This window comes from Emiliania huxleyi, assembly GCF_000372725.1.
Source record: "Emiliania huxleyi CCMP1516 chromosome Unknown EMIHUscaffold_142, whole genome shotgun sequence".
Classification (NCBI taxonomy): Eukaryota; Haptophyta; order Isochrysidales; family Noelaerhabdaceae; genus Emiliania; species Emiliania huxleyi.
Genome location: NW_005201176.1, coordinates 93,555 through 117,218, shown reverse-complemented (window position 1 = coordinate 117,218; position 23,664 = coordinate 93,555). Strand labels below are relative to the sequence as shown.

The 23,664-nt window shown below is 63.9% G+C and overlaps 11 protein-coding genes across 11 annotated transcripts in view; 6 read left to right on the top strand and 5 right to left on the bottom strand.

Annotated features, from left to right (window-relative positions):
- Positions 1 to 111: 111 nt before the first annotated feature.
- Positions 112 to 1,429, bottom strand: EMIHUDRAFT_227823 (lipoate-protein ligase A; the record flags this gene model as incomplete). The annotated part of the gene is made up of 6 exons (XM_005787439.1): positions 112 to 175; positions 277 to 417; positions 489 to 528; positions 685 to 957; positions 1,048 to 1,292; positions 1,368 to 1,429. The coding sequence occupies 6 exons, from the start codon at positions 1,427 to 1,429 to the stop codon at positions 112 to 114; spliced, it is 825 nt and encodes a 274-aa protein (XP_005787496.1).
- A 550-nt stretch (positions 1,430 to 1,979) lies between these two features.
- EMIHUDRAFT_110919 (hypothetical protein) lies at positions 1,980 to 2,881 on the top strand (the record flags this gene model as incomplete). The annotated part of the gene is made up of 2 exons (XM_005787438.1): positions 1,980 to 2,120; positions 2,174 to 2,881. 2 exons carry the CDS (start codon positions 1,980 to 1,982, stop codon positions 2,879 to 2,881), a joined length of 849 nt encoding a protein of 282 aa, XP_005787495.1.
- Positions 2,882 to 6,268: 3,387 nt separating this feature from the next.
- Positions 6,269 to 8,274, top strand: EMIHUDRAFT_110918 (hypothetical protein; the record flags this gene model as incomplete). Its single annotated transcript, XM_005787437.1, has 3 exons — positions 6,269 to 6,480; positions 6,621 to 7,094; positions 7,224 to 8,274. The coding sequence occupies 3 exons, from the start codon at positions 6,269 to 6,271 to the stop codon at positions 8,272 to 8,274; spliced, it is 1,737 nt and encodes a 578-aa protein (XP_005787494.1).
- Positions 8,275 to 10,304: 2,030 nt separating this feature from the next.
- Positions 10,305 to 10,583, bottom strand: EMIHUDRAFT_59024 (hypothetical protein; the record flags this gene model as incomplete). Its single annotated transcript, XM_005787436.1, has 1 exon — positions 10,305 to 10,583. A coding segment is annotated over one exon (279 nt), but the record flags the coding sequence as incomplete, so codon positions are not given.
- Positions 10,584 to 12,906: 2,323 nt separating this feature from the next.
- EMIHUDRAFT_227816 (hypothetical protein) lies at positions 12,907 to 13,215 on the top strand (the record flags this gene model as incomplete). The annotated part of the gene is made up of 1 exon (XM_005787435.1): positions 12,907 to 13,215. The coding sequence occupies one exon, from the start codon at positions 12,907 to 12,909 to the stop codon at positions 13,213 to 13,215; it is 309 nt and encodes a 102-aa protein (XP_005787492.1).
- Positions 13,216 to 13,562: 347 nt separating this feature from the next.
- On the bottom strand, positions 13,563 to 14,089 carry EMIHUDRAFT_227815 (hypothetical protein; the record flags this gene model as incomplete). Its single annotated transcript, XM_005787434.1, has 2 exons — positions 13,563 to 13,916; positions 14,075 to 14,089. 2 exons carry the CDS (start codon positions 14,087 to 14,089, stop codon positions 13,563 to 13,565), a joined length of 369 nt encoding a protein of 122 aa, XP_005787491.1.
- Positions 14,090 to 15,130: 1,041 nt separating this feature from the next.
- EMIHUDRAFT_71204 (hypothetical protein) lies at positions 15,131 to 16,012 on the top strand (the record flags this gene model as incomplete). The annotated part of the gene is made up of 1 exon (XM_005787433.1): positions 15,131 to 16,012. One exon carries the CDS (start codon positions 15,131 to 15,133, stop codon positions 16,010 to 16,012), a length of 882 nt encoding a protein of 293 aa, XP_005787490.1.
- A 601-nt stretch (positions 16,013 to 16,613) lies between these two features.
- EMIHUDRAFT_60784 (hypothetical protein) lies at positions 16,614 to 17,020 on the top strand (the record flags this gene model as incomplete). Its single annotated transcript, XM_005787432.1, has 2 exons — positions 16,614 to 16,738; positions 16,834 to 17,020. Coding segments are annotated over 2 exons (312 nt in total), but the record flags the coding sequence as incomplete, so codon positions are not given.
- Positions 17,021 to 18,195: 1,175 nt separating this feature from the next.
- EMIHUDRAFT_441025 (hypothetical protein) lies at positions 18,196 to 19,349 on the bottom strand. Its single transcript, XM_005787431.1, has 3 exons — positions 19,051 to 19,349; positions 18,747 to 18,958; positions 18,196 to 18,662 (listed from the first exon to the last, which is right to left on the bottom strand). The coding sequence occupies exons 1-3, from the start codon at positions 19,316 to 19,318 to the stop codon at positions 18,516 to 18,518; spliced, it is 627 nt and encodes a 208-aa protein (XP_005787488.1). The 5' UTR covers positions 19,319 to 19,349; the 3' UTR covers positions 18,196 to 18,515.
- A 477-nt stretch (positions 19,350 to 19,826) lies between these two features.
- Positions 19,827 to 20,645, bottom strand: EMIHUDRAFT_363130 (hypothetical protein). Its single transcript, XM_005787430.1, has one exon. The coding sequence runs from the start codon at positions 20,628 to 20,630 to the stop codon at positions 20,028 to 20,030; it is 603 nt and encodes a 200-aa protein (XP_005787487.1). The 5' UTR covers positions 20,631 to 20,645; the 3' UTR covers positions 19,827 to 20,027.
- A 1,117-nt stretch (positions 20,646 to 21,762) lies between these two features.
- Positions 21,763 to 23,664, top strand: part of EMIHUDRAFT_467451 (hypothetical protein) — a gene marked incomplete at both ends in the record, with an annotated part of 13,741 nt that continues 11,839 nt past the window's right edge. The window contains 2 exons of the mRNA XM_005787429.1: positions 21,763 to 22,401; positions 22,850 to 22,960. Of these exons, the coding sequence (XP_005787486.1) occupies positions 21,763 to 22,401; positions 22,850 to 22,960 (750 nt within the window). The remainder of the gene's footprint in view (positions 22,402 to 22,849; positions 22,961 to 23,664) is intronic.

The following is a 23,664-nucleotide window of genomic DNA, read 5'->3' as shown; positions in this document are numbered from 1 at the left end:
TGGGGGGGGGGGGGAGTCACGCACGGTGCGGGTATTGCTTGCGAGCGATTGAGTTTGGCCGGCGAGCGGGTATTGCTGCACTCTCGACGAGGGCGCAAGGGGGCGCTCGAGTCACCGCTCGTAGATCTGCATCAGCTGCGGGATCCGATCCAGCTCGCTCACGGAGAGCGTCCGCCTACAGCGATGTCCAATCACACACCGGACTGGGACCTGACACGCCGAGGCGCGGGCCGCTGCGGAGTGACGCGGCGCCGGCTGGCGGAGCGGCTCTCCCACTTGGCTTCGAAGGCGGCCGCCGCCGCGTCGCAGAAGGCATCGTGTGAGATCGACGGCACGCGCTCTCGCAAGTTGAGGACGCGCGCCGCGACCGACGCCACGCCCTTGGACTGCATCTTCAACTTGTTGACGGTGAGGTACCTAAGGTGCCGCCGCCGCGCGTCCGCACTCCTCTCACACGCCTCGAGCTGCGTGCCGCGGCCGGCGATCACCGCCCGAGCGCCGCGAGGTCAACGTCGAGCAGCATCGTGCCTACGGCGCGCATGCCGGGACGCGTTGCGCGATTGCAGCCCGAGCTGCGGAGGAGGCGCGCAACGCGAGGAGCGCCGTGGTGCAGCGAGCGCCTGCACGAGGCGGTGCAGGTAGCTTCTACACACTAGCGGTGCACGCGGTGGCGGCTGGCATGACGATGCAGAGGCGGGGTCTTGGGCTCGGATTGAGGCGGAGGCTGAGTCTCGGCGTCGGCTCGCCTGCCCGCTCCGCCGGCGCTGCCAAGGCGCAGCTTGTACGCCGAGCCAGAGACCTTGCGCCCATCGACAGTGAGGTCGTTGCGGCCGCTCATCTCTGCTCCGAGGCCGAAGCGCGCCAGCGCCTCGAGCAGCACGCCGTTGTTCATCGTCTTGTAGTCGCGCTGGTCCTCGACGGAGGCGTGCGGGTTGATGAAGGAGAAGCCCGAGTCGCCTGCGGGCGCCGCCAAGTGGTGCTGCGTGCCAATGTGGGGAGGTTGGGTGGGTCGAGGCGTGGCTCCGAGGTCGCGGTAGACGCAGCCACCGCCCGTCGGGCGTCTCGCGAGCGTGACACCGTCCTGTTCCAGCAGCTGGACGCGGCACTCCTTCCACGGATTCTGGTGCTTGCCTATGATGATGCACGGCCTGTTGCGCCAGAGCAGCAGCAGCGGGTTGCGGATGTCGACGTGCTCAAAGAGGTACTCCTCGGTCGCGAGGTTGAGCAGGATGTCCTCCGACTCGGCGTAGAGGATGTCGATCGCATCAGTCGCGGTCGGCGGGGCGAGAAAGCTCGGCCACGCACTGCTGGTGCAGAGGGAACGGGCGCGCAGCGCAGCTGACCGCGGGAGGGCCGGCAGCGCGGACCTCACACACGTCTTGCATCGTCGCGCCGTCCTTGACAGCGACTGCGTAGCGGCGGAGAGCATTCACAACTTGCGTGAGCGCAGGCTTGGTGCCGGGGGCAGTGTTTGGCAGTGCACCCAGGCGTGTGAGCAGTCTCGGGGCCCAGGGTTGTGCGTTTACGTGGCTAGGGAGTGAACCAGCCGCGAGAATGCCTAGCCTAGGCGTGGAGGCCCGCGGCTCCTCGGAAACTCCGACCTTCGCCCGCGTGCCTTCCTGACACGAGGACCCGGCTGGCTCCTCCGCTTGTGGGCCTGCAGCCCTCTGGTTTCTGTTCCATGGGCAAGCTACGAGACTGGCTTCGTGGCGATGCTTCGGCAGCGTGCACCTCAATCCTGCACCGTGTTTGTTATGACCCCCCCCAATGAGCACACCAGCGAGGGAGGGCGAGACGATCGAGGGGTCCCGTACCACGCGGAATCGGCCCTATCCAGTGCTCAAGTGCTCAAGTAACCATATTATGTATGTAAAAGAGGGAAGCAGTCGAGAGGACAGGGGAGGGACGTGTCCGAGGGGGACGGGGGAGGGACGACTTTGGTGTTGGAGGGGGAACGACTTTGGTGTTGGACGGCATCAATGGAGGATGGGCGCCTCGAATCACGGTCACGTTGGTTAGCGAGGACAGCGACGGCGTCGTTGGCTGAGCGCAGGGGCGAGGGCGTCGACCGACGGGCGGCGCATCAGGAGCCCCTCGCTGGCGAGCGGCTGGCGCGGGAGGTCACGGAACGACGGGTCGAACGACGGGTCGAGCCCCCCCTCCACCGGTCGAGGCCGCGGTCGAGACGGTGAGCGCGGCCGAGGCCCTCGCGAACGTCGCGGAGTACGGCCCGAACTACGTCCTGCCGCAGGCCGCGGAGTCTAAGACGGCGCGGCGGAAACGGCTGCGCGTGGACGCGGCGGCGAGGATCGCCGGGCACGCTGTAGTCGAGACTGGCACGCACGTGGAGATCCTGGGCGAGCAGAGGTGGTGGCCGGGCACCATCACGGGGCGGGAGGAGGGTTCGGACGGCCGGCTCGTGCACGCGGTCGAGTACGACGGCTACCCCGACCAGGATTTCCGAATCAACTTAGAGGAAGAGACGTGGAGGCGGGTGACGCTCGGCGCCGGCGGCGCGGCCCCCACCAGCGGCGAGGACAGCGACGGCGAGGGCAGCGACGAGGCTGCGGACGCGCTGCCGGCCAGCGCGACCGACAGCGGCAGCGCGGTCGCCACCAGCGACAAGGGGAGCGACGTCGAGGGGGACGGCGACGAGGCTGGGGACGCGCTGCTGACCTGCGAGCCCGCTCCGACACAGCCAAGGGAGCGGCGCAGCACGAGGGCTGGCGACGAGAGCCCGGCGGCAGCCGGGATGGCCAGCGGCGACGCCGGCGCCACGTACGCGGCACTCGGCGGGTATGTTGGCCGGGAGGAGGCGGTCGGCGAGGCGAGCTCCGCCCCTGCGGCCCTCAACTGGCCGGTCAAAACCAGGGTGATGTGACGACGATAACATACGCGAATATCTCGCTCGGTGATCGCTCGCCAGGTAGGATTAATCGCTGGAATCAGGTGTATTTTACTTTTGCTTGGGTGGGCCTCATGATGAAATTCTCGTAAACTCGTGACGCTTGTGGGGCTAGTATGTTGTTTTCTGGGGGCGTTCGGGGCGGCGGAGTATTTTTATGTGCGCGCGGGCGGCGGCCAGGGGCGGCCCCTGGGGACCAAATGGCCGATTTTTTACGATCGAACACACCCGGTGGTGGCGTGGGGAGTGCGGAACGCTACTGGCGGCGTGACAGGGCCTCTCTCGGTTGCGTGTGCCGCCCTCGGCACGCGGGTGCGCAGACATTGGTTTGCGACTCTGCCCGCTCGCTCGTTGTGTACACTCCACACTCTCTCTCACCAGAGGAAAGCAAACGAGTCACTAACTCGTAACTGCAGGGGAGTCTTGTAGCTCGATCGGTCACACCGCCATCGCCGTCGGGGAGAGGGGGGACGACACTGCTCTGGAAGCGTGCACCTCGATCCTGTACCGTGTTTGTTATGACCCCCCCCAATGAACACATCAGTGAGGGAGGGCGAGACGATCGCCGCCCCGGGCGTCGCGCCGTGGCGGTGCCAGCAGGTGGGCTCCGGCGCCGCCCCGCGCGCGCGCAAGCGCGGCGGCGACGCCTCCGCACCACCCGTGCCACCGCCCGGCCGAGCGAGGAGCAGGAAGACGAGCAGAGACATGCTGTCTCAAGGGTTTGTTGACGGCTTCCGCACTTGGAGCACTTGGAGTGCAGTCATTAACCTCACATCCGGGGAGCTGAGAAGCGCACCCAGCGAGCCGGATGATCGGTGTCGGGTTACGGAATGGTTGGGTAGTAGGGCTAGAGGGTCGCTCTACACTTAGCCTCTGCAGCGAGCGAGCGCTCAACTTAGCCCCCGCACGGAGCCGGGCTCAGACGTTAGACGCTGGAAGGCCGGGGGCCATGAACTAGACGACACGAGGCCAACTCCGGGTAACACCCGGGTATACCTGCAAAAGTCCAGGTTTACCCGAAAAATACCTGGACGCGTCCCGACCAACTTATGCCGTGCACGACGCCATATCGCTTTCTCCCAGGGCCAGTGCGCTACTTGCGGCGCGCAACGCTATGCGTGCCTTAAGGCGGCTGCGGCGAAGCGGCGGGCGCCGCATGCCGATGGCAGTGCGGACGATGCGGTTGCGATGTGTTCTGCTTCAAGATCGTGGCGGTGCTTGGCATGCACTTCTGCGATCCCAATCAGCTCATCGCAACGAAGCAGCGCAACAAGCTGGCTGCTGCCAACAAGGCCCTATGCTACCTCACGCGCGGATCGTTCAAAGAGGACCAGCATACACAGGCTTCTCTGACATGCGTTTGTTTGAGCTTGAGGCTATTTGTGAGAACTATTTGGCTAGATGTCGCCGAAGTGCGCTCAAGAAGCAGCAACGAGAATCAGAAGAGGAGAATGCTGAGGCGGCGATTGCTGAGCATGAGGAGGATCGATCGCCCGCCGCAGGCGAAGAAAATTTGGGCGCTAGCGCCGTATATCGCGTGCCATGGCCGACTTAGCCGGTGTAAGAGGCTCCCGCTGATCTTAGACCGCGTAAGCACTCCAGCGTGGCTAGCCACACTTAGACCCGTTAAGCCGCGAGGCTCAGAACTTAGACTACTACCCAACCAGTGGTTACGGGCTAGAGAGCCCTAGCCCCGGGGGTGCGCGTTCGCAGGGAAAGGGCCGTAAAGTAACACGGGTCTCCGAGGGTTAGTTCCGTGTACGGTACCGCCTGGCTAGTCTTCTTTTTTATCAGTTCGCACCTGTGTCGAGCCTGTCGGCTAAAAGAAAGAAAGAAAACACACAACCCAAGGAGCCTAAAAGAAAGAAAGAAAACAGACAACCCAAGGGAGGGATGGGAGAACGGCACTAGCCGTGAGCTGGCGAGGTACTTCCAGCCTGCTGTGGGAACAGCTGACGCAGTCTCGCCGAGGCTCGCCCCAGCACTCGGCGAGACCACGAAAGGCTCGGGGTTGACTCGGCCAGACAAAAACCCCGAGAGGCGTGGGAGTACCTCGCCAGGCCGTGAGCAGTTTCGCGGTTTCGCCGTCTTTCGCAATACAGTTGTTTCGGGGCAGTTTCGATGTTTCGCCGTCTTTGCAATACAGTTGAGAGAGATTTTTATTCTTTCTTCTTTCTACAGTTGTTTCGGTAGTGCCGAAAAGGGGTGCGCGCCAATGGTCCCGTGCCTAGAAGTCGTGTGTTGTGAGAGAGAGCCGCAGGCGTGGTTCGGCGTGGTCCGTGGACGTGCGACGGCGTATCATTCACTTTCAGTTTATCAGGATGGCGCCGCTCATGCCGCCAGGAAGAAGAAAAACCTTCGATCGCTGCACTCTCCAAGAAGTCCTCCAGGATGCTCGGCTTGAGGCCGGATCGGATCTTTTTCTTTTCGCGTGTGGTGGCGTGGTTCGGATTTTTCTTTTTCAGGGACGATGGAATGCACACCGGCACACGTCCCGGCGCCAACGCTGTCGAGGGGGATGCGACGCAGCCAGCACCAACATTGCAGCGCCAGCAACTCGAGCTTGCCAAGGGACGAGCTCGACGGAGCCGCGCGGTAGTGTCCGTCCCGTCATGAGTCCTCGCGCTCTACTCTTCTCCCTCGCTCGCCACCGCGTGCAGCAGCACGGTCCGCGCAACTCAAAGACAGCGCCGTCGGCCGTGAGCGTGAGGGCGCGAAGCCACTGCAACTCCCCTACTGCGTCTCGCGCGTGATCGCGAAGCCCAACACGCAATGGCCAAAGTCGAGCGCCGCGATGCCGTTCGTGGCTCCGGCCGAGTCGAGGTGGTACCGCTCGTGGATCTCGTAGATCGAGTTAACCGGAACTTACTCAACAGACGACTAACCAGCAATGAATCGAGACTTACCGGATCAATGCTAACCAATAAATGGAACTAATAATTGGAGAGGACCGATCTGAACCGAACCGAACCGAACCGAACCGAACCAAACCGAATCAATAAGACAGGGCAGGTACAGTCCGAAGGGCGACACAGTTACGCGCGAGGGCCCCTCGGCACAGCCGCTTCGCGACTAGAGGGGACCCAAGGGGTGCCGGCAGAGACCCTCTTCGCGGCGCACTCGGCTTCGCCTCGTAGTGGGAAGCGAATTGCACCGCGAGCTTGAGAGTCTCCACCCAATAGCGCAAATAGTCCTTGTGGCTGAGACTTGGGAGGTATCGAGTGGGAGTTCATGAGCAGTCTAGACTGCGAGATTGGGATTTTCGTTCCAGGAGGGCGTGGCCGCCTCGCCGAGCCTCCGGGTGACTGGGGAGCCGTTTCATCGCGCCCTGCATCCTCCCGCAAAGCACCTGTTCTACCCGCCATGACGCTGGCAAGCTCCCTCGCTCTTAAGCTGCTGGCGGCGGTTTGCTCCTCCTCGGCGCCGCGCCTCGTCCCGCTCGCGCTCCTCCTGCTGGCGAATCGCTGCGAGGCCGCGGGCACGATTTGCAACAACAGCTGGTACTGCTCCTCCGGATGCCCTACTCACGTGTACGGCACGTCTCTGTGCGACGGCACCTACAAAGGCACCACAGGGTGATTCTGTCCTACCCAGCGTGGAGCGTGTGGAGGCTAGGGCGACATCTCGCAGCTGGAGTGGCTTGACCTGGACGGCAACTCCATCTCGGTCGGGCACCATCCCTACTGGGCGACATCTCGGGGCTGTGGTAAATTAGCTTGCGCAACAACCGCCTCTCGGGCGCCATCCCTGCGATGCTGCCGAGGTCGCGACCGAGTTCTTCGGCTCCGCCAGCGAATTCGCGGCCTATCTTTGACCTTCTGCGCAACAACCAACTCGCGTACAGCAACGTCGAGTACATCTGCCGCGGCGCAGAAAGTGCCGAATGCTTCGGCGTCCCTCCTGACGGCTGCAGCGCGTTTGTCGAAATGCAGCTGTCTCTCACCGACCCCAACAAGTGCGTGGTCTGCGACGACCAGACTGCCGGTCTTGTCCTCGTCGGCGTGTGCATCCTCATTGGCATCGTCGCCCTCGTCGCCTTCGTCCGCCTTGTCGTCCGCCACCCCGCGGCCCTCAAGAGGTGGGTCTCCACCGCCGCCATCCTCATCAATCACGCCCAGACGGCCAGCATCATCGCAAGCATGCGCCTCGAGTGGCCTCAGTCCCTCGTTGCGATCGCCTCCGCGCTCAAGTAGCTCAATATGCTCATGCTGCCCAGTGCGAGCTGCTTTGTCGGGGGAGAGGATTCGCCGTTCGATACGTACGCAGTCTCCGCCTCCTCTGCCATTCTCCTGTTGCTGCTCGCGCCCATCCTCGTTAGGCACGTCGCCCTCTGCCGCCGCCGGCTCGACATCGCCGACACCGCCGAGCTCGTGCTGAGCCTGATCTACTCGCTGCTCTTCACCTTCGGGTGGAGCCTCGTGCTAGAGTTCGTGGCCTACGCGGTTGACGACTTCGAGAGGATCTTTGAATGCGAGGTTGACGGCTTCGAGAGGCCCTGTGTGACGGGTATTCCTCCGGCTTTCTTTACGGAGCCGGTGCTGGGTGCGCTGCTGCTGGTCCTCTTGATCCGCTTCTTCGGCAACGTCCTCGCATTCAAACGCGGCGTCAACAGTGGGGTGTGGCGGCGCCCCACGAACCCGTGCTTTGCTTGCCGCTCGAGCGAGCGGTCTCAGTCGTTCGGCCGCCCCATCCCTCCCCGACGGCTCGAGCGGCAAGTTGCCTACCTCGTTGGCCGCTTCGCTCGCCACGCTCCCCGCTGGCAAATCGTCATTTGGCTCCGGCAGCTCCTTGTCCTCCTCCTCGCCTACATCAGCGACGTCGTCTTTGTGACCACAGATAATTTCGACACCGCAGAGGAGACGTTCGACGCCGTCCGCTACGCCATCGCCACCGTCGCGATCGCCGTCACCCTCGTCTTTTGGCGCCTCCACCGCCGCGCACTCCCCTTCGCCTTCCGCTTCCAGAACGCGCTCAAGTCGTGCCTCTACGGCGCCACCGCTCTCTTCCTCACCCTCGCCATGGTGTACACCGCGCTGCCCGCCGACCCCGTCGCCCTGCGAGTGAGCGTCGAGGCGCTCATGGCGACAGTGCTTCTCGGCAGCCTCATCATCGGCGCCGTCTACTCGGTCCGCCAGCTGCGGCAGATGCGGCGTGCGCTCGCTCGCGTCGACCTCTCCGCCATTCTCTCCGCCGCCGACTCCAAGATCGACGGCTCGATTGCGGATCGGTTGCGCGACGGCTCGGTGCGGCTGCTCCGCTGCAGCTGGCTGGCGTCGCCCGCCTCGGACGCTTTCCTCGGCCGCGACGCCTCTGGCGCCGTCATCATGAAGAGGCGACAGGACTTGCCGGCTGAAGCTGACGTGCGATGAGGCGGTGGCGATGCTCGAGCGAGGCGACCGGTCCGTCTTAGCGCTCTCTTACGCTCGATCGGTCACACCGCCATCGCCGACGGGGAGAGGGGGGACGACACTGCTTCGGCAGCGTGCACCTCGATCCTGCACCGTGTTTGTTATGACCCCCCCCAATGAACACACCAGTGAGGGAGGGCGAGACGATCGAGGGGTCCCGTACCATGCGGAATCGACCCTATCCAGTGGTCCAGTGCTCAAGTGCTCAAACAAAAACTCCGGTACCTAGGTAGGTGAAGTGTCGGCGGAACTGCCCTTGAATATGGTCCGCGGTGCGCCAAACTGTGATGGGTGCGGCCAAACCGACCTGTTGGTCGTGCTCTTCCTCGGCCCCACATTCCCACGAGCCGTCTATGAGCTACTGCATCGAACATGGCTCGGCCTGTTACATTCCGGCGGCGCTTGTGCCACACCCATTCAAGAACGCCGTGCGGTACGCCACCGCTTCTTCACAGAGCGAGCCATCAAGCTGAGCAATTTCCGCAACGACGACGATGTAGTGGCTCTGAATGCAACACGCTGCACAGGGGGCTCGATACACAAGGGGCCAGGGGCAACAGCTCTGAACTTGGATGAGAGTGCACAGTGGCTCGAGGCTCTCGCCTTCTCCATGGAGCATTTTACTCCCAAGCTTTTGCTGAAGCTCGACACGGATGGCATCCTGAATGTGCGCAGCATGCTACGGCTGAGCAAGCTACTCGAGCCGGTCATCGAGAAGACCTTCTTCATGTTTGGTGCGACTGTCTGGAGGGGCGCAAGCACAACGCTAGAGGAACACGCGCGACTTCGAAGTCAATACGGAGCAGCGGCTTTCCATCCGGATGAGAATTGGGTGCTCTTCTCCGGGACTGCCACGAGGGCACTGCTCGCTGCCAAAGGCCCTCGCTCGAAGCGAATTTGCGATGGCACGCTGGGTGCGCTCCCGTCGGTATCCTTCATGAACAACTACTGGCCTATCATCATGAGGCTTCCCAATGTCCTCATCCTCGCGCATCCGGGCGTGGTATCCTTGGGTAAATGCACACTCGATGCTACTCTCGGATCGTGTGGGCACTCCCGGCTGAGTGGTCACCAGTTTACTCACCCAAACTTGAGCCCTCATGTGCTGTGGTTGCATCCTGTAAAGGTTGCGGCGACGTACGAGCGCATCTTCGAGCAGATGTTGAGCCGTGCCTACAAGCATGAGGCAGTTAGCCTACCTCTTGCAGGCCCCCTGCCGAGCTGGGCGGCGCTTGTGGCGTGCCAGTCTGATGCTGGCCATGTGACGGCCTCTCTAAATGCAACGGCCGAATATGTGGTGTCGGCAAAAGAGCAGGAATTGGCGTCGGCCAGTGTCCCGACTCCAGTGCTGATGCCATTTACGACGTTTGACTGTACTTCGTTGCTTCGTTGGGGTGTCGCTAATCGCTTGAGTGTGGTCCCGCCTCTGTGGGAGCTTGGCAACCTTGAGCGCCACCCTCACGCTCTACACTCCCGCACGGTCTATGCAGCAACGTGGACAGCACCTGCACACAATGAATCAGTCGTGCACGAAGAAGCTGAGATCATTATGGCCAGCAACACGAGCGCAGTCACGTGCGACGCCTTCACCAATTCACTGGGAGTGCCCCCAGGCGACTGCCCACACCGCTGACAGGTTTCCTAAGTACTAAGAATTCTTTTGCATGGCGCATATGTTGCCGAGCAAAAGCAAGCTGCGCGCGTCCCATAGGCATAGCGTGGTCTCTGGTGTCCGGGTTATGGCCTTTGCGATGAGTAACACCATTTTCGTCGGCACGAGTACCGGTACTAATAATATCATATTACCGTACCTCGATCATAAGCGCGTTCATGAAGGGGTGATGCCCTCCGGCACAGTGTGGCGTGCCCCTGCGCGTCGATCGGAAGCCGCGCACCGCCCAAAAGTTGATGGCCCGAACTGCTGCTTTCGCCTCGTCGTTGAGGGGGCAGTCGAAGAAGGCATCGTCGCCAATCGAGAGGCCATCGGGCAGCGGCAGCGTGACAGAGGCGAGGGAGGAGCAGTTGCAGAAGGCACAGTCGCCGATGGAGGTGAGGCCGGCGGGGAAGGTGACGCGGGCGAGGGCGAAGGAGAAGGCGTGATCGCCGATGGAGGTGAGGCTGGCAGGGAGGTCGATGGAGACGAGCGAGGAACAGCCGAAGAAGGCTTCGTCGCCGATGGAGGTGAGGCCGGCTGGGAGGGTGACATGGGCGAGCGAGGAGCAGCTGGCGAAGGCGCCTCTGCCGATGGAGGTGAGGCTGGCAGGGAAGGTCGTTGCCAGAGCAAAGGCAATGGGGTTTGTGGAGCGTCCAGAGAACCTTTGTTACGTAATATCTCGGGACCGCGGACGCCATTGCACAATTGAAAGATCTAGATCTACTTGAGCACTTGAGCACTTGATAGGGTCGATTCCGCATGGTACGGGACCCCTCCGATCGTCTCGCCCTCCCTCACTGGTGTGTTCATTGGGGGGGGTCATAACAAACACGGTACAGGATCGAGGTGCACTCAAAAAAAAAGAACTCGTGCCGCTGCTATCCCGAGGCATGGCGGCGTGTTCTAGCAGCGCCCCACGCTATCCCGAGGCATGGCGGCGTGGTCTAGAACCTCTGCGTGCGGGTCGAGGTCTCGTCTCGGGTTGGTTGCGCCATGGTAGTCGGTTGGGTGTGTGTGTGTGGTGGGGGGGGGGGGTGCGCCTGTCCTCTCTCACATAAAGGTTCTGGGAGGTGCAGCAGTGCAAGATGCAAGCAAGCCGCAGCACCAGCGGGACAAAATGCCGACTTGCTTCCTACTCGTCCGAATCGATGTCGTCTCCCTCGCTGCTGTCCTCTCCGTCAGAGGAAGCAGGCGTGGGCGGCCGGCTTGCCCACACCTCGATCTTCTTGGGCTCGAGCTGGCGCTCCCGGTCGCGGTGGCCTAGCTGGCCATCGCGTCCACTGCCCCAGCTCCAGACAGCGCCATCGTCGGTGATGGCGAGGCTGTGGCCATCTCCAGTCGACAGAGCGACGACGCGCTGGCCAGCCAAGGCCTCAATCTTCTTGGGCAGCAGCTGGCGCTGCTCGTCGCCGTGGCCCAGCCTGCCATAGTCTCCATCGCCCCAGCTCCATACAGCGCCGTCGGTGGTGAGGGCGAGGTTGTGCAGACATCCCGCCGAGACAGCGACGACGCGCTGGCCAGCAAAGGCCTCGATCTTCTTGGGCAGCAGCTGGCTCTGCCGGTCGCCGTGGCCGAGCTTGCCAAAGCTTCCATCGCCCCAGCTCCAGAGGGCGCCGTCGGCGGTGAGGATGAGGCTGTGGCGGGCTCCAGCCGAGACAGCGACGACGCGCTGGCCAGCAAAGGCCTCGATCTTCTTGGGCAGCAGCTGGTCCTGCGTGTCGCCGTGGCCCAGCCGGCCAAAGAGTCCACTGCCCCAGCTCCAGACGGCGCCGTCGGCGGTGAGGGCGAGGTTGCGGACGCGTCCAGCCGACACAGCGACGACGCGCCTTCCCGCCAACGCCTCGATCTTCTTCGGCAGCAGCTGGTGCTGCTGGTCGCCGTGGCCCAACCGGCCGAGGGTTCCACTGCCCCAGCTCCAGACAGCGCCGTCGGCGGTGAGGGCGAGGCTGTGGCTGCCTCCAACCGACACAGCGATGGCGCGATGCGCCGCGAATGCCTCAGCCTTCTTTGGCAGCAGCTGGTTTTGCTTGTCGCCGTGGCCCAACTGGCCAAAACGTCCATTGCCCCAGCTCCAAACGGCTCCGTCGGCGGTGATGGCGAGGCTGTGCTGGTCAGCTGCCGTCACAGCGACGACGCGCTGCCCAGCCAAGGCCTCGATCTTCTGGGTCTGCTCGTCACCGTGGCCCAGCTGGCCAACTCCATCGCCCCAGCTCCAGGCAGCGCCGTCGGTGGTGAGGGCCAGGCTGTGGAGTGCGCTTGCCGACACGCTCACGGCGCGCTCGCCTCCCAGGGTTGACGGGAGACGCGTCGGCGTGTTGAGCCGCCTCACGCCCTCACCGTGCCCGAGGAGCCCTGGCTCGACATACGCTGAGCCGCACGACGAGAGCCGCCCCTCGCCGTCAATGAAGAGGCTGTGCCGATAGCCTACCGCCAGCCTCGCCGGCGGGTTGGACGCGCGCAGCAGCGCCGAATAGCACAGCCACCGCACGGCGCAGCCCTCGCTCTCTGGCAGCGCCGGCAGCTCGAAGCCGCGCTCCTGCGCCCACAAGCGGATGCCGTCCTCCGCGAGTGAGGCGTGGAAGAGCAGCGAGACGGCCGCGGCGCGAGCGATGTCGGGGGGGTCGCAGCGAGAGAGGGCTCGCACGAGGAGCTCCCTGGGGAGGTCGAGGAGGCGGGCGGGCGGCGGCGTGTCTGGCGAGGGAGTAATGGCGGCGGCGTGAAAATGTCTTTTTCTTTTTTCGCACCATGCGCGCTCGTTCACCGCTGCGCAAAAAGAAAGCGCGCCGCCGCCATGGCCCGTCTTCGCTCTCCGTCGCCATGTTGTCGCATCGCTGCTAGTCGCCGTGTCTCTCCCGGCCGCTCTCTCGCTGTGCGGCTCCCGCCTCGAGCGCAGCGGCCTGCTGGCGCTCGAGCAAGGCGAGCCAGCGACGGCCGTGGTGATGCTAACTCGCGCGCGGCAATCTGCTGCGTACAGCGGCGCGGCTCTGCTCGGGCGTCTCCCGGGCGGGCTCCTGTGGAGCGGGCTCTCGCCGAACAGCGAGTACGCGGCCGGGCGTGCGGTGCTCGAGAGTCGAGGCGAGGTCCTCGCGGCGATCGACCACTTTGACGCCGCTATACGCGGGAACCCAAACCTGTGGCCGGCGCATGCCAACCTTGCGGCGGTTCAAGCGGGGCTCGGCGACGTCATGGCGGCGCTCGAGGCGACTCTTAGCGTAGCAGACGCAGCCCATGCTGCAGAGAAGAGGTAAGGTAAGGTAAGGTAAACGTCTCCACACACACAAAGTGGTGGGGCAAGGGGGGGCGACCCTCGCATCTCCACGCCCGGACACGGGCAGGAGCCCCACGGCATTCAAAGTGCAAGCACCGGCCCGGTGCCGTGGGTGAGCAACCTGCACCCCACTCCCTCCCTCCCAGACACAGGACCCACACACAACCCCCACAGCGTGGACGACTACGTGTTCAGAAACACCAAGCAGTGAGGCGAGGGTGAAGGGGTAAGGGGCTGTGTGGGGCAGAATCTACATCTGACTACTCCATCTAGCCTGGGGGGTCGGAGGAGGGGGGGGCAGAAGGGGTAAGATATGGGTGAAGCCAGCTAGTCGGACGCCCTGTCGTCGGAAGACTCCTCGGAGCCGGTGTCCTCGTCGTCGTCCTCGCCCGACGCGGAGGTCGGGCGAGAGGTCTGCATCGCCTCGCCGGCTGTGAACCTGAACACGGCGTCGGCCGGCGCCGAGGCGCCGGCGGCCGTCATCAGGTGCATCACAAATCTGTCGCGGCATGCCGCATCAATCTCTCCATACTCGGCCAGCTCGTTTGCGAGCCAGTCCGAGGCGACGGTCGTCGCCACGGTCCCCTGGGGAACCTTGGCGTACACCTTGCTGGGGCCGCGTCGATACCCGTCGTCCCTCTCCGGGGGCAGCGAGTAGGTGACCTCTATTTTGGACCCGGCCTGGCTGCGCGTCTGAGAAGAGACTCTGAGAGACCGCCCAGCTCGCCCCTCTCGGTTGAATTCTCGTCAAGGTCGTCTGTCCCCTCAGCAGCAGCGGGGAGCACGGTCGGAAGGGCGCTTTTGTCGCTTTCGGCAACACTGAATCATTCTACCGGAACATGGTCATGGGGCATGGGCCCTACTGCGAGGAGGGGGAGGGGGGGAGGGGGGGGGAGGGAGAGGGGGGGGGAGAGGAGGAGGGGGGGAGGGGAGGGGGAGGGGTACGGGGGGGGCGGCATGGAGGGGGAGAGGAAGAGCAAGGGCGAGAGAGGGCAAGGGACCGGGCGCTGGCATACCAGGGGGGGCAGGGTGGTGGGCGGCGACCGCCGCATACCGTCCTACGGCGGGGACTATCGCTACGCCAGGGAAGACAAGGGCGTCGAAGTGCAGCTGCTGCTGTTCGAATCGTTCGGCGGGTTCGGAAAGGGGGTCCGTGAGATCCTCCGGAAGGCGGCGGACGTGCTACAGAACAAGCTGACGCGGGGGAGAGATCGATCGATCGAGTTTGGTTGGATGGGAGATCCCTTTCTTTTGTCTGAGTTTGCGTTTAAAATTCTTTTTTGTGTGCCTGGGGTGTGCCTGTGATAGTGCTAGCACGCGTGCAACGAAGCTGCGGGCGCTCGGCGCGATCGCCGACTGGGGGGCCAACTCGAGGGCCAGCGCATGGGGTGTCGCGTGAGCATCCTAGGCCGGGAGGAGGTGGATCCTAGACCGGGAGGAGGTGGATCCTAGACCGGGAGGAGGTGGGTGGCATGACGCGGGGGAGAGATCGATCGATCGAGTTTGGTTGGATGGGAGATCCCTTTCTTTTGTCTGAGTTTGCGTTTAAAATTCTTTACCCGCGATTTCTTTTCCTTGTTCTTTTCGGTTCTTGTTTTTAAATAAATAAATAAATAAAACGGGCACGCCAAACGAGGGGTGGGAGAAGGACCCACTCCCCTGCGTCACTACGTGCCTCCCCGTCTTTGTAGCCTGGCGTTTGTGCCCCGTTTGTGCCGCGTCCCGTGCCCCCGAGTTCATTTTGTTTAAGGACAGGGTCCCCACGAGCGGGATCCTGTCCTGCACGAGCGGGATCTTCTTGTTTTTAAAACTCCGCTTCGCTGTGCATGTTCTTTTTTGTGCGAGGGAGTTTATTGTAAAATTCTTTTTTGTGTGCCTGGGGTGCCTGATCGTCGATGTCCCGACCGCGCCGCGCGCGCGCCACGCTGCTCCTCCTGTGGGCGGGGAGCGTAGCTGGCGGGCGCGGCGTCGCTGTGGTCACCGGCGGGACCGGTGGCATCGGCCTGGCCACGGCGCGGCTCCTCGCCGCCCGCGGGAGCGACCTCGTCCTGGCGTACGGCGCCGACGACGCGCGGGCGGCGGCTGCCGCCGAGGAGCTGCAGTCTGCCCACGGCGTGCGCGTGGTCACGGTCGGCGGCGACCTGACGACCGACGCGGGCCGCGAGACGACGGTCGCCTCCGTCTTCGCCGCGGTCGACGGCGAGCTGGACGGCCGCGTGGCGAGCTTTGTGCACGCGGCGGGCTTCTTCCACGAGGGGCTGCTGAGCACGCACCTCGACGGCAGCATGCAGGACGCCTTTGCGATGTACGACGAGTACCAGTCGATCTACCCAAAGGCGCTCATCGCCTTCGCCGAGGAGTGCATCCCGCGCATGGCCGACGGTGAGGGCCGGATCGTAGCCGTGAGCAACCCGGGCTGCAACACGATGCAGATACCGCGCGTGAACTACGACATGCCGGGGCAGGCCAAGGCGACGATGGAGTGGCTGGTGCGCATGTACGCGCTCCGCCTCGCCGGCCGCGGCCTCTGCGTCAACGCCGTCTCGCCGGGCTACACAGACACAAAGGAGTGGGACAAGGCGCGGCTCGGCATGGGGAGGGGCGACATGGAGGTGGGGAGGAAGCTGCTCGACGAGAAGATGCTCTCGCGCTCGCCGATGCGCCGCTGGGCCGACGCGTCCGAGATTGCGCAGACCATCGCCTACCTCGCCGCCGAGCAGACGGGCCTCATCACCGGCGCCTTCATTCCCGTGGACGGAGGGCTGCACCTCACATGACGACCCGGTGGGGGATGGATCGCCGCTTTGACGAGGAAGGGAGAGCCGCGACCGGCTGGGCCGTAGTCTTTGCAATACCAAAAACGCGGAGTATACCTGAGGAGTATACACAGAAAAAACAACCCGGCTTGGGCAAGCCCATTTTCAAGATTACAAAATGAGTATGAGGCTGCTACCCAGGCGGAATCGACCTATCAAGTGCTCAAGTGCTCAAGTCGGTAACCTCACACCCAGGCGTCGCCAAAAAGAAACGCGGAGCCTTACCTCACCCCCCCCAAAGGCAAAGCAGCTGGGCTAGGGCTGGGCACCGGGACCTTCTCAAAAGTATCGAGTCAGTCGGTCGATCCTGTACCGTGTTTGTTATGACCCCCCCCAAATGAACACTCCAGTGAGGGAGGGCGAGACGATCGAGGGGTCCCGTACCACGCGGAATCGACCCTATCCAGTGCTCAAGTGCTCAAGTCAGTCGGTCAGTCAAAGGGGCGCAGTAGTCATCTGTCCGATGGAGGCTCATCTTGGTGGAACGCAGACGGCCGATCACGAGGCGAACGCTTCTGAGGATATTGCTAGGGATGTTGCCGGGGGGGGCCTCCGCGTGGCCAAACGCCCTTGGCAGCCCGCCGAGGATGACCGCCTCCTTGAGCTCGTGCAGCGGTTCGGTTCGCACCGGTGGGGCAAAATCGCGTCCCACCTCCCTGGCAGGATTGGCAAGCAATGCCGCGAAAGGTGTGAGCCCCGTGGCACACAGCACGGCTAGTTATCCGCCCAGCACCAGAACCTCCCAGCCCGGAGCCGCCCCCCACCACCACCACCGCTGGTAGGTGGCACAACCAGCTCTGTCCGAGGGTGAACAAGGATGAATGGACCGTGGAGGAGGATGCGCTGATCTTGCACCTTGTGCAGGAGATGGGCACCAAGTGGTCCAAGATGACGACGCTGTTGCCCGGCCGTACGGACAATGCCATCAAGAATAGATGGAATGCGAGGATGCGTCGCGAGAAGCGGCGGCAGAAGCGGTCGCCATCCCTCGCAAGACCCGAGGTGGACCCCATCGGGACGGGGAAGGCTGAGGAGGCCACAGGCAAGACCTCAGCCGACGAGGCGAAATCCTGCTCCCTGCCCGCACTGATCATCGACGACGGCACCTTCGCCACTGACCTTTTGGAGCGAAGTGCCTTTGCGATGGAGGAGCCTGTCTTCCCCTACCCCGTCGTCGCGACCGTTAAGGTGCCTGACGGCACCTTCGCCAATGACCTTTTGGACTCCCCCGTCATCACGACCGTCGAGGCGGCGTCAACGATCGAGGCGCCGGCCTGCAAGTCGCCAACCAAACGCAACCGCGGCGCCGCTGGCTTTGCGAGCCCGGCCTGCTTCCGTCCACCTCCAGGCTGCAGCTCCATCTATGCGCTTGCTGCGCGCGCTGAGTCTCCCGAAGGCCCCCCCACCGACGTCGCCAACTACCTCACGCCGCCCGCCAAACGCGCAATGTCCAAGAAGAAGAAGGCGAAGGCTGCGGTTCCTTCATCTTGCACCTCGAGTTCATACGAAGAAGAAGAAGACGCTCTGTTGTCCTTTGAGTTGTTCGACCAGCTCTCTCTGAACCTCAACAACGAGCGCGTTGACGATCTCGCGCACCTTGGCGGGCTGCACGATGAGATGTGGGTCCGGTGCGGGCATCTCGCGGACAGGTGGTTCGATGGATCGATCGTCGAAGCGCATACGCACTGGCAAGTGACTCAAGGAGACCAGGAGAGTTGCTCGACATGTGACCTCGTGGACCTGCCAGATTCGCCCGACCTGTCCGATCTCATCTCTGACCTGAGTTGATCCGACCTGGCACCTGCCCAATGCAACGTAGTAGTAGCCCAACCTAGTTCAGACAGTGCAATGTCCTCGCCGTACACCAGGATAGATAGGCGCCTTGCTGGCCGGGACAAAAAGGTCATCGTCCTGTATCTCTACATATGCCATATCTGAGCAGGCAGGGGCCCAGGGTCCAGAGAGTAGGCACACCGCACACGGAGAGGTTTTGTGCGGAGTCGCTTAGGCGGCTCCGGTCTGGTGTGCCTGTGATAGTGCTAGCACGCGCCAGTTCGCACCTGTGTCGAGCCTGTCTGCTGTGAGAGAGAACGGCGCAGCCGCCCGGGAGCTCAGGTGCTACCGCTCCGCTTGTGCATATCGAGTTTTAGGTATGTTACTGTTAACAACTAGCAACACTGAATTCAGCTCCTCCTCCAACGCGTTTGGCCGGGCTCTATTGTCTATATAAGGGCACATGCACAAATTCAAATATCACACAAACAACTCACAAGTACACATAGCATTCGCAACGATTGCGCACTATTTAACACACCGACGCCTGCCAACAATGGAGATGCTTTGAGCCTGAACCCACAGGCGCGCTCAAAGCGGTGCAGACTGCAGTCCATCACCCACGCATTGCGCGCCTCCGACCGCGACACGAAGAGCGATCACCACCCTGTCACCACCGCACAGCGGCTAGCTAAAAGTACTTGAGCGGGTCCGCCTCGCTCTTTGCCACCTGCACCGCCGTGAGGGTCACGCTGCCGAAGTGGTCGTAGATGCGCGCGTGCGCGTACTCGCCGCTGGCGAGGCGGAGCTTGACAAAGTAGTTCGTGCCGGCGACCACCTGCATGGCGCGTGCAGATCCGGTGAGGAGCGACCACCTCGGTCCGCCGGCCCGCCAGGAGGGGGGTGGGGGGGGGGGGAGCACCTGGGAGGCCGCCTCGACAACCGTCGGTCGGGAGGTCAGCATGCCGTTCCGCCCGCTCGCCTGCGTCGCGCGCTCCAGCGCCTGTGTCTGGTACACCTCAGCGACCACCTCAGCGAGGCGCGCGTCGGCGGGGTCGAGCGAGCGCAGCCCGCCCGGCATGGTGCGCGGCGGCTTGATGCACTTCTTGCCCGCGCCGGGGATCGAGATGCCGCCTGGTGGGTGGCATCGCTGGGGGTGGGCTGCTATTTAGGGCACCCGCAGGCCCGAGCGCCGCAGGCGAAGACGGAGGGGCGGGCGCGCAAACCGGAGGACTGACAGACGAGCCCACTAGCGCACGCGGGGAATTGTTTGCCGGTCATCTCGTTGAAGCCCTCGCACGTCTCGCCCAGCTGCGCGCCGCCGCCTTCCTTGAGCTTCTGCCCAATCCACCGGGCGAGAGTGGACGAGCCCATGCCGTACCCGCCGGGGAGGGGCACGAGGTCGCGGGTTTGGGCGACGGGCGGCAGGCCCCACTCCGCGGGGTACGGTTGCTGTGCGGCGGCCATCGACAGGCAGAGCAGGAAGCGGAGCATCGGGCCGGCGTTTTTGGTGAGCGAGGAGCAGACAAAGCGAGCAGGCAGAAAAAAAAAAGAATTCGCCCCCCCCATACGTGTTCGTGGCTCCTCCTTTGCTGTCCCATCTCCTCATCTTCTTTCCTGCCTGGGCGGGGCAGTGGGCGGGCGCGCGGTGCGGCGCGGCGTGTGCGTGTGTGCGACTGCAACGAAGGACCGCTCGCAAGGGACCATTGGGTTTGTACTATTAACAACGAGGGCGATCTAAAACAAAAAACTGGGCGACCAATCAATCAATCGAAGTGCTCCAAGGACTCTGGGACCGGAGTCGGGCGGGCGCATGAGGCGTATCCGTGTAACGCTGGTCAGAAAGTCGAGCAAAGGCAGAAAAAATAAATCTGAGAGGGGGGGCGCGGAGGGCGTGTTTGCTTGTTGGCGAGCCAAAATGGTGATGTCCGAGGACAAACACGTATGGGAGGGTAAAGTTGCGCGACACGCTGCCCGGAGGGAAAATTCTTTAGTTATTATTCATCGTGAAATCGAAACTAGCACATCGCCTCTCGAAAACAAAACAAATCTCTTTCACAGTCCATGGCGCCCGCTGCTGCCGCCGACCCCAACCAAGCGCACGCCGGCAGCAAAAGAACATGTGGCAGTGCTCTGCAAACGAGGCGACGGGGCCTCGACGGCTAGCGTCGGCCTCGCCCCCACGTGGGGAACGCTCGCCGCGTCATTCGAAGAGCTCCAGGAGTTCTTCGACGCCTTCCCCGAGAAAGATGAGCGCGCTCTCGAACGGTCCGGGGCGCGGGACGCGAAAACGCCACGCGGGGACCGTCGCTGGCCGCCTTGGCCGCCCGGGCAGGCGGAGCCTCGCCACCGCCCGATCGCGCAACCTCAGTCGCGGCGGCGGGCCACGCCGATGAAGGAGGCGCCAGTAGTCGTCGGTGGTCAGCTCGACCATCCGGCTGAACTCGTGGTCAAACGTGTCATTCGCTGCCTGCAGCCCATCCCGCTCTGTCGGGCAAAGGCAGGCGACCATCCCTCCAGTCGGAGTGGCGACCACGTACCATTTTAGCGGCGGTGGTTTGGCCGGAGGCGGCGGCGCCTTGCGGCAGAGGGGGCAGCGCAGCGAGCGGTCGGCGTGGGCGCACCGCGTCACGCAGTGGTGGCAAAAGTAATGCACGCAGCCTGCAGGCCAGGGAGTCGGCCTCTCCATCGGCTCGAGGCAGATGGTGCACTCCTGTCGGCGCTGCTGCACCTTCCGCACGCGAACCTGGATCAGCACCGCCGCGGCGAGCTGAAGCTCGACTCGCAAGCCGTCAGCGTCCAGCATGGCGGGATCGGAGCGCAGGCGTGGGAGGCACGGTACCGACCGCCGCACGAGAGTCGAAGAGGAGTCAGTTTTTGCAGAACGACTCGGCAATCTCTGTCGGACTTGTCACGGCGTCCCGATTTACATGCCTTTTTTCGAGAATTCGTTGTTTTAACCGTGGTGTACCTGTGTTAGTGCCAGTGCGCGCCAGTCCCGTGCCCAGTGTTGTGCGAGGGAGCTTTGTTGTAAAATTCTTTTCTATGTGTGATCGGCTCTGTGCTTCCCGCGCGCCCGATTTTTTATATTATACCAAAAGCTAGGCCCACAACGCCCTCTATGTTGGGTCAAGGGCGCCTACCTAGAAGAAGGCGCCGCCCCCCGAAGAGGAATCCCACCCGTACCCCGAGCCCCCGTCGAAGAGCGCGAGAGAGATTTTTAGCAATACCAAACAAATCTAACACTCACACGTCATTTGGGGCCTGGAGCCCTGTTCAGGGCAGACGATGCGTTGCGCTTCTTAGCGAGGGCTTCTTCCTCCGTCTCTACTCACGATTTCTGTTCCTTTCTTTCGGTTCTTGTTTTTAAAACTCCGCTTCTTCTTCTCAATGTTCTTTTTTGGGTGTACCTGTGTTAGTGCCAGTGCGTCCCAGTGGCATCTTTTAGAGAGAGAGAGATTTCTCTTCATCTTTTAAGTCCGACCTGTGTCGAGCCTGTCTAGGGAGGTAGGTAGAAAGGTGAAGAACAGCCAGGCTCGGACTGGACACCAACGCGCTTGTCTGCTGTATTTTTTGTGTTAGTGCCAGTGCGCGCCAGTCCCGTAAAAAAAAGAAAGAAAGAAAACAGACAACCCAAGGGAGGGATGGGAGAACGGCACGCCGCCACCACACAGGGATTTTAAGGAGAGGAGTGTGATGCGCTAGCCGTCGCCTACCCTAGGGAGTCTGCCTCTTCCTATCTCTCTTCGCAGTCTCTCTCCGATTCTCGCTTCAACCTTCGTGCCACCTCGCGGCCGTCCCACTCTCGTCGCCAGTCCCGTGCCCAGCGTTCTTCGCGCTCGTAAAATTCTTTTTTTCATGTCCTGGTTTGGCCGACAAACCCTCTCTCGCGCGAACGCCGACGCTCGATCTCGTGAAGCGCCTGTCAACCGCGCCGAATGCTGCCCGAGGGCACCGGCCACGCACGCGCCGCTTCGAACCCCTCTGCGGACGCGGCGGCGGTGCTGGGAGGCGCGCCGCCGGCAAGGCTTCCCGAGGGCGACGCGGCTCTGCTCCCTCTCGGCTGGGGCCAGCGGCTGGATGTCGGGACGCGCGGGACGGTCTTTGTCGACCGGCACGGCTCGCACACCGCCCTCGACCCGCGCTCGGAGCGGCGGGCCGCCCTCAAGGCTCGAGGGTGGAGTCCCGCAGCCCGCGACGCGGCTGCCGACCAGCTGAGCCTGCTCAGCACGCAGGCGCACGCGCTGGCGTCGGCGGGGAGCGAGCTGCGCCGGTGCATCTCGGCGCTGCTCGAGTGCGAGCTCATGCTCCCTCCTCCCGCCAACGGAGCGAGGCCCGACGCGGACGCCGCAGAGGGCGTCGCTGCGAGGCAGCGGCTGCTAGCGGCGGTTGCGAGGCGGCTGCTAGCGTCTCCTGACGCGGCGGCGGCGGCGGCGCCTGCCGCCGAGGCGGGGACGTCTTCTCGCGCGGGAGGCGCCCGGCTGCGCAGCGGAGGAGGCGGAGGCGGCGGAGGAGGAGGAGGCGGAGGTGTGACGCTGCTTCGGACGTATAGCGCTCAGTACGACCCGAGCAGCTGGGTACGCGAGAGCTGGCACGAGCACGCTCTGTCTTCGATCCTTCGCCACGCGGCGGCGAGCGAGCTGCTCGAGCTGTACACGTCCGGACTCTTCGGCCCGCGCATGTCGCACCTCGTCCGCCTCAAGGAGATAGCCGAACCGAGATGCAGCCGAGAGATAGCCGAGAGGCAGCCGAGAGATAGCCGAGAGGCAGCCGAGAGGAAGCCGAGAGGCAGCCGAGAGGCAGCCGAGAGGCAGCCGAGAGGCAGCCGAGAGGCAGCCGAGAGGCAGCCGAGAGGCAGCCGAGAGGCAGCCGAGAGGCAGCCGAGAGGCAGCCGAGAGGCAGCCGAGAGGCAGCCGAGGCACAGCCGAGGCACAGCCGAGGCACAGCCGAGGCACAGCCGAGGCACAGCCGAGATGAGGCGAGTGTGCGTCCACCCACCGGCACCGGTTGAGCCGCTGACCCTAGGACCGGATCGAGACGGTCGGCTTCCCGTTCCTCCGCGCTCGCAGCGTGCCGGGCCGCGGCACGCTCGGCCTCGCCCCACCCCCGCCCGTCCCTGCCGACGGCCTGCTGCCGGTTTGCCACGAGGTCGAGCGCAAGCTGAGGATGCTGCTGCGGCGGCTCGCACCCGCGGCGGGAGGAGGAGGAGGGGCGGCGGCGGCGGGCGGTGGCGGTGGTGGTGGCGGTGGTGGTGGCGGTGGAGGCGGAGGAGGCGGAGGAGCAGGCCACAGCTTTGACCCGGCTGTGGAGTCGGCACGGGAGGACTGGTGGACCGCGCTGCAGACGCTCCTCGCGATGGGCGAGGCGGCGGGATGCTTGCGTCACCCCCTCCTCGCCGCCTCCCACCTCCTCGCCGGACCGCCGCCACCGCCCGCCGCCGCCACCGCCGCCGCACCAGGCATCTCCTACCGGCTGGCGAGGCTGCAGCGATCCCTAGCCTCCACTGCGGCCGCCACCGCCACCACCTCCGCCACCACCTCCGCCACCACCTCCGCCGCCGCCTCCGCCGCCGCCGCCTCCGCCGCCTCCGCCGCCGCCGCCGCCGCTACCGGCGGCGCGGGGGCGGAGGCGGCGGCGGGACGTGTCCCGGACATGTCCCGCCTCGTCCTCTCCCCGGACCCCGCCTCGCCTCGCACCCCGACGAGCCCGCACCGCCCCCTTCTGCCCCCCTCCTTAAGATCGGCTAGACCTTAGGTGGCCTGGCTGCCCAAACCTAAGCAAGCGTGTCCCTGCGGAATCTCTCCAGGTATTGTTGAAGTCCCTTGCGCTTTTCCCCCCCC

Excerpts from the sequence above, each read along its gene's own strand:
- EMIHUDRAFT_441025 (XM_005787431.1), bottom strand. The coding sequence starts at position 19,318 with ATGCTCCGCTTCCTGCTCTGCCTGTCGATGGCCGCCGCACAGCAACCG. Across the intron at positions 18,959-19,050 it reads GCTCGTCTGTCAGTCCTCCG|GCGGCATCTCGATCCCCGGC; the intron begins GTTTGCGCGCCC and ends GCCACCCACCAG. Across the intron at positions 18,663-18,746 it reads TTGTCGAGGCGGCCTCCCAG|GTGGTCGCCGGCACGAACTA; the intron begins GTGCTCCCCCCC and ends CGCGCCATGCAG.
- EMIHUDRAFT_363130 (XM_005787430.1), bottom strand. The coding sequence starts at position 20,630 with ATGCTGGACGCTGACGGCTTGCGAGTCGAGCTTCAGCTCGCCGCGGCG.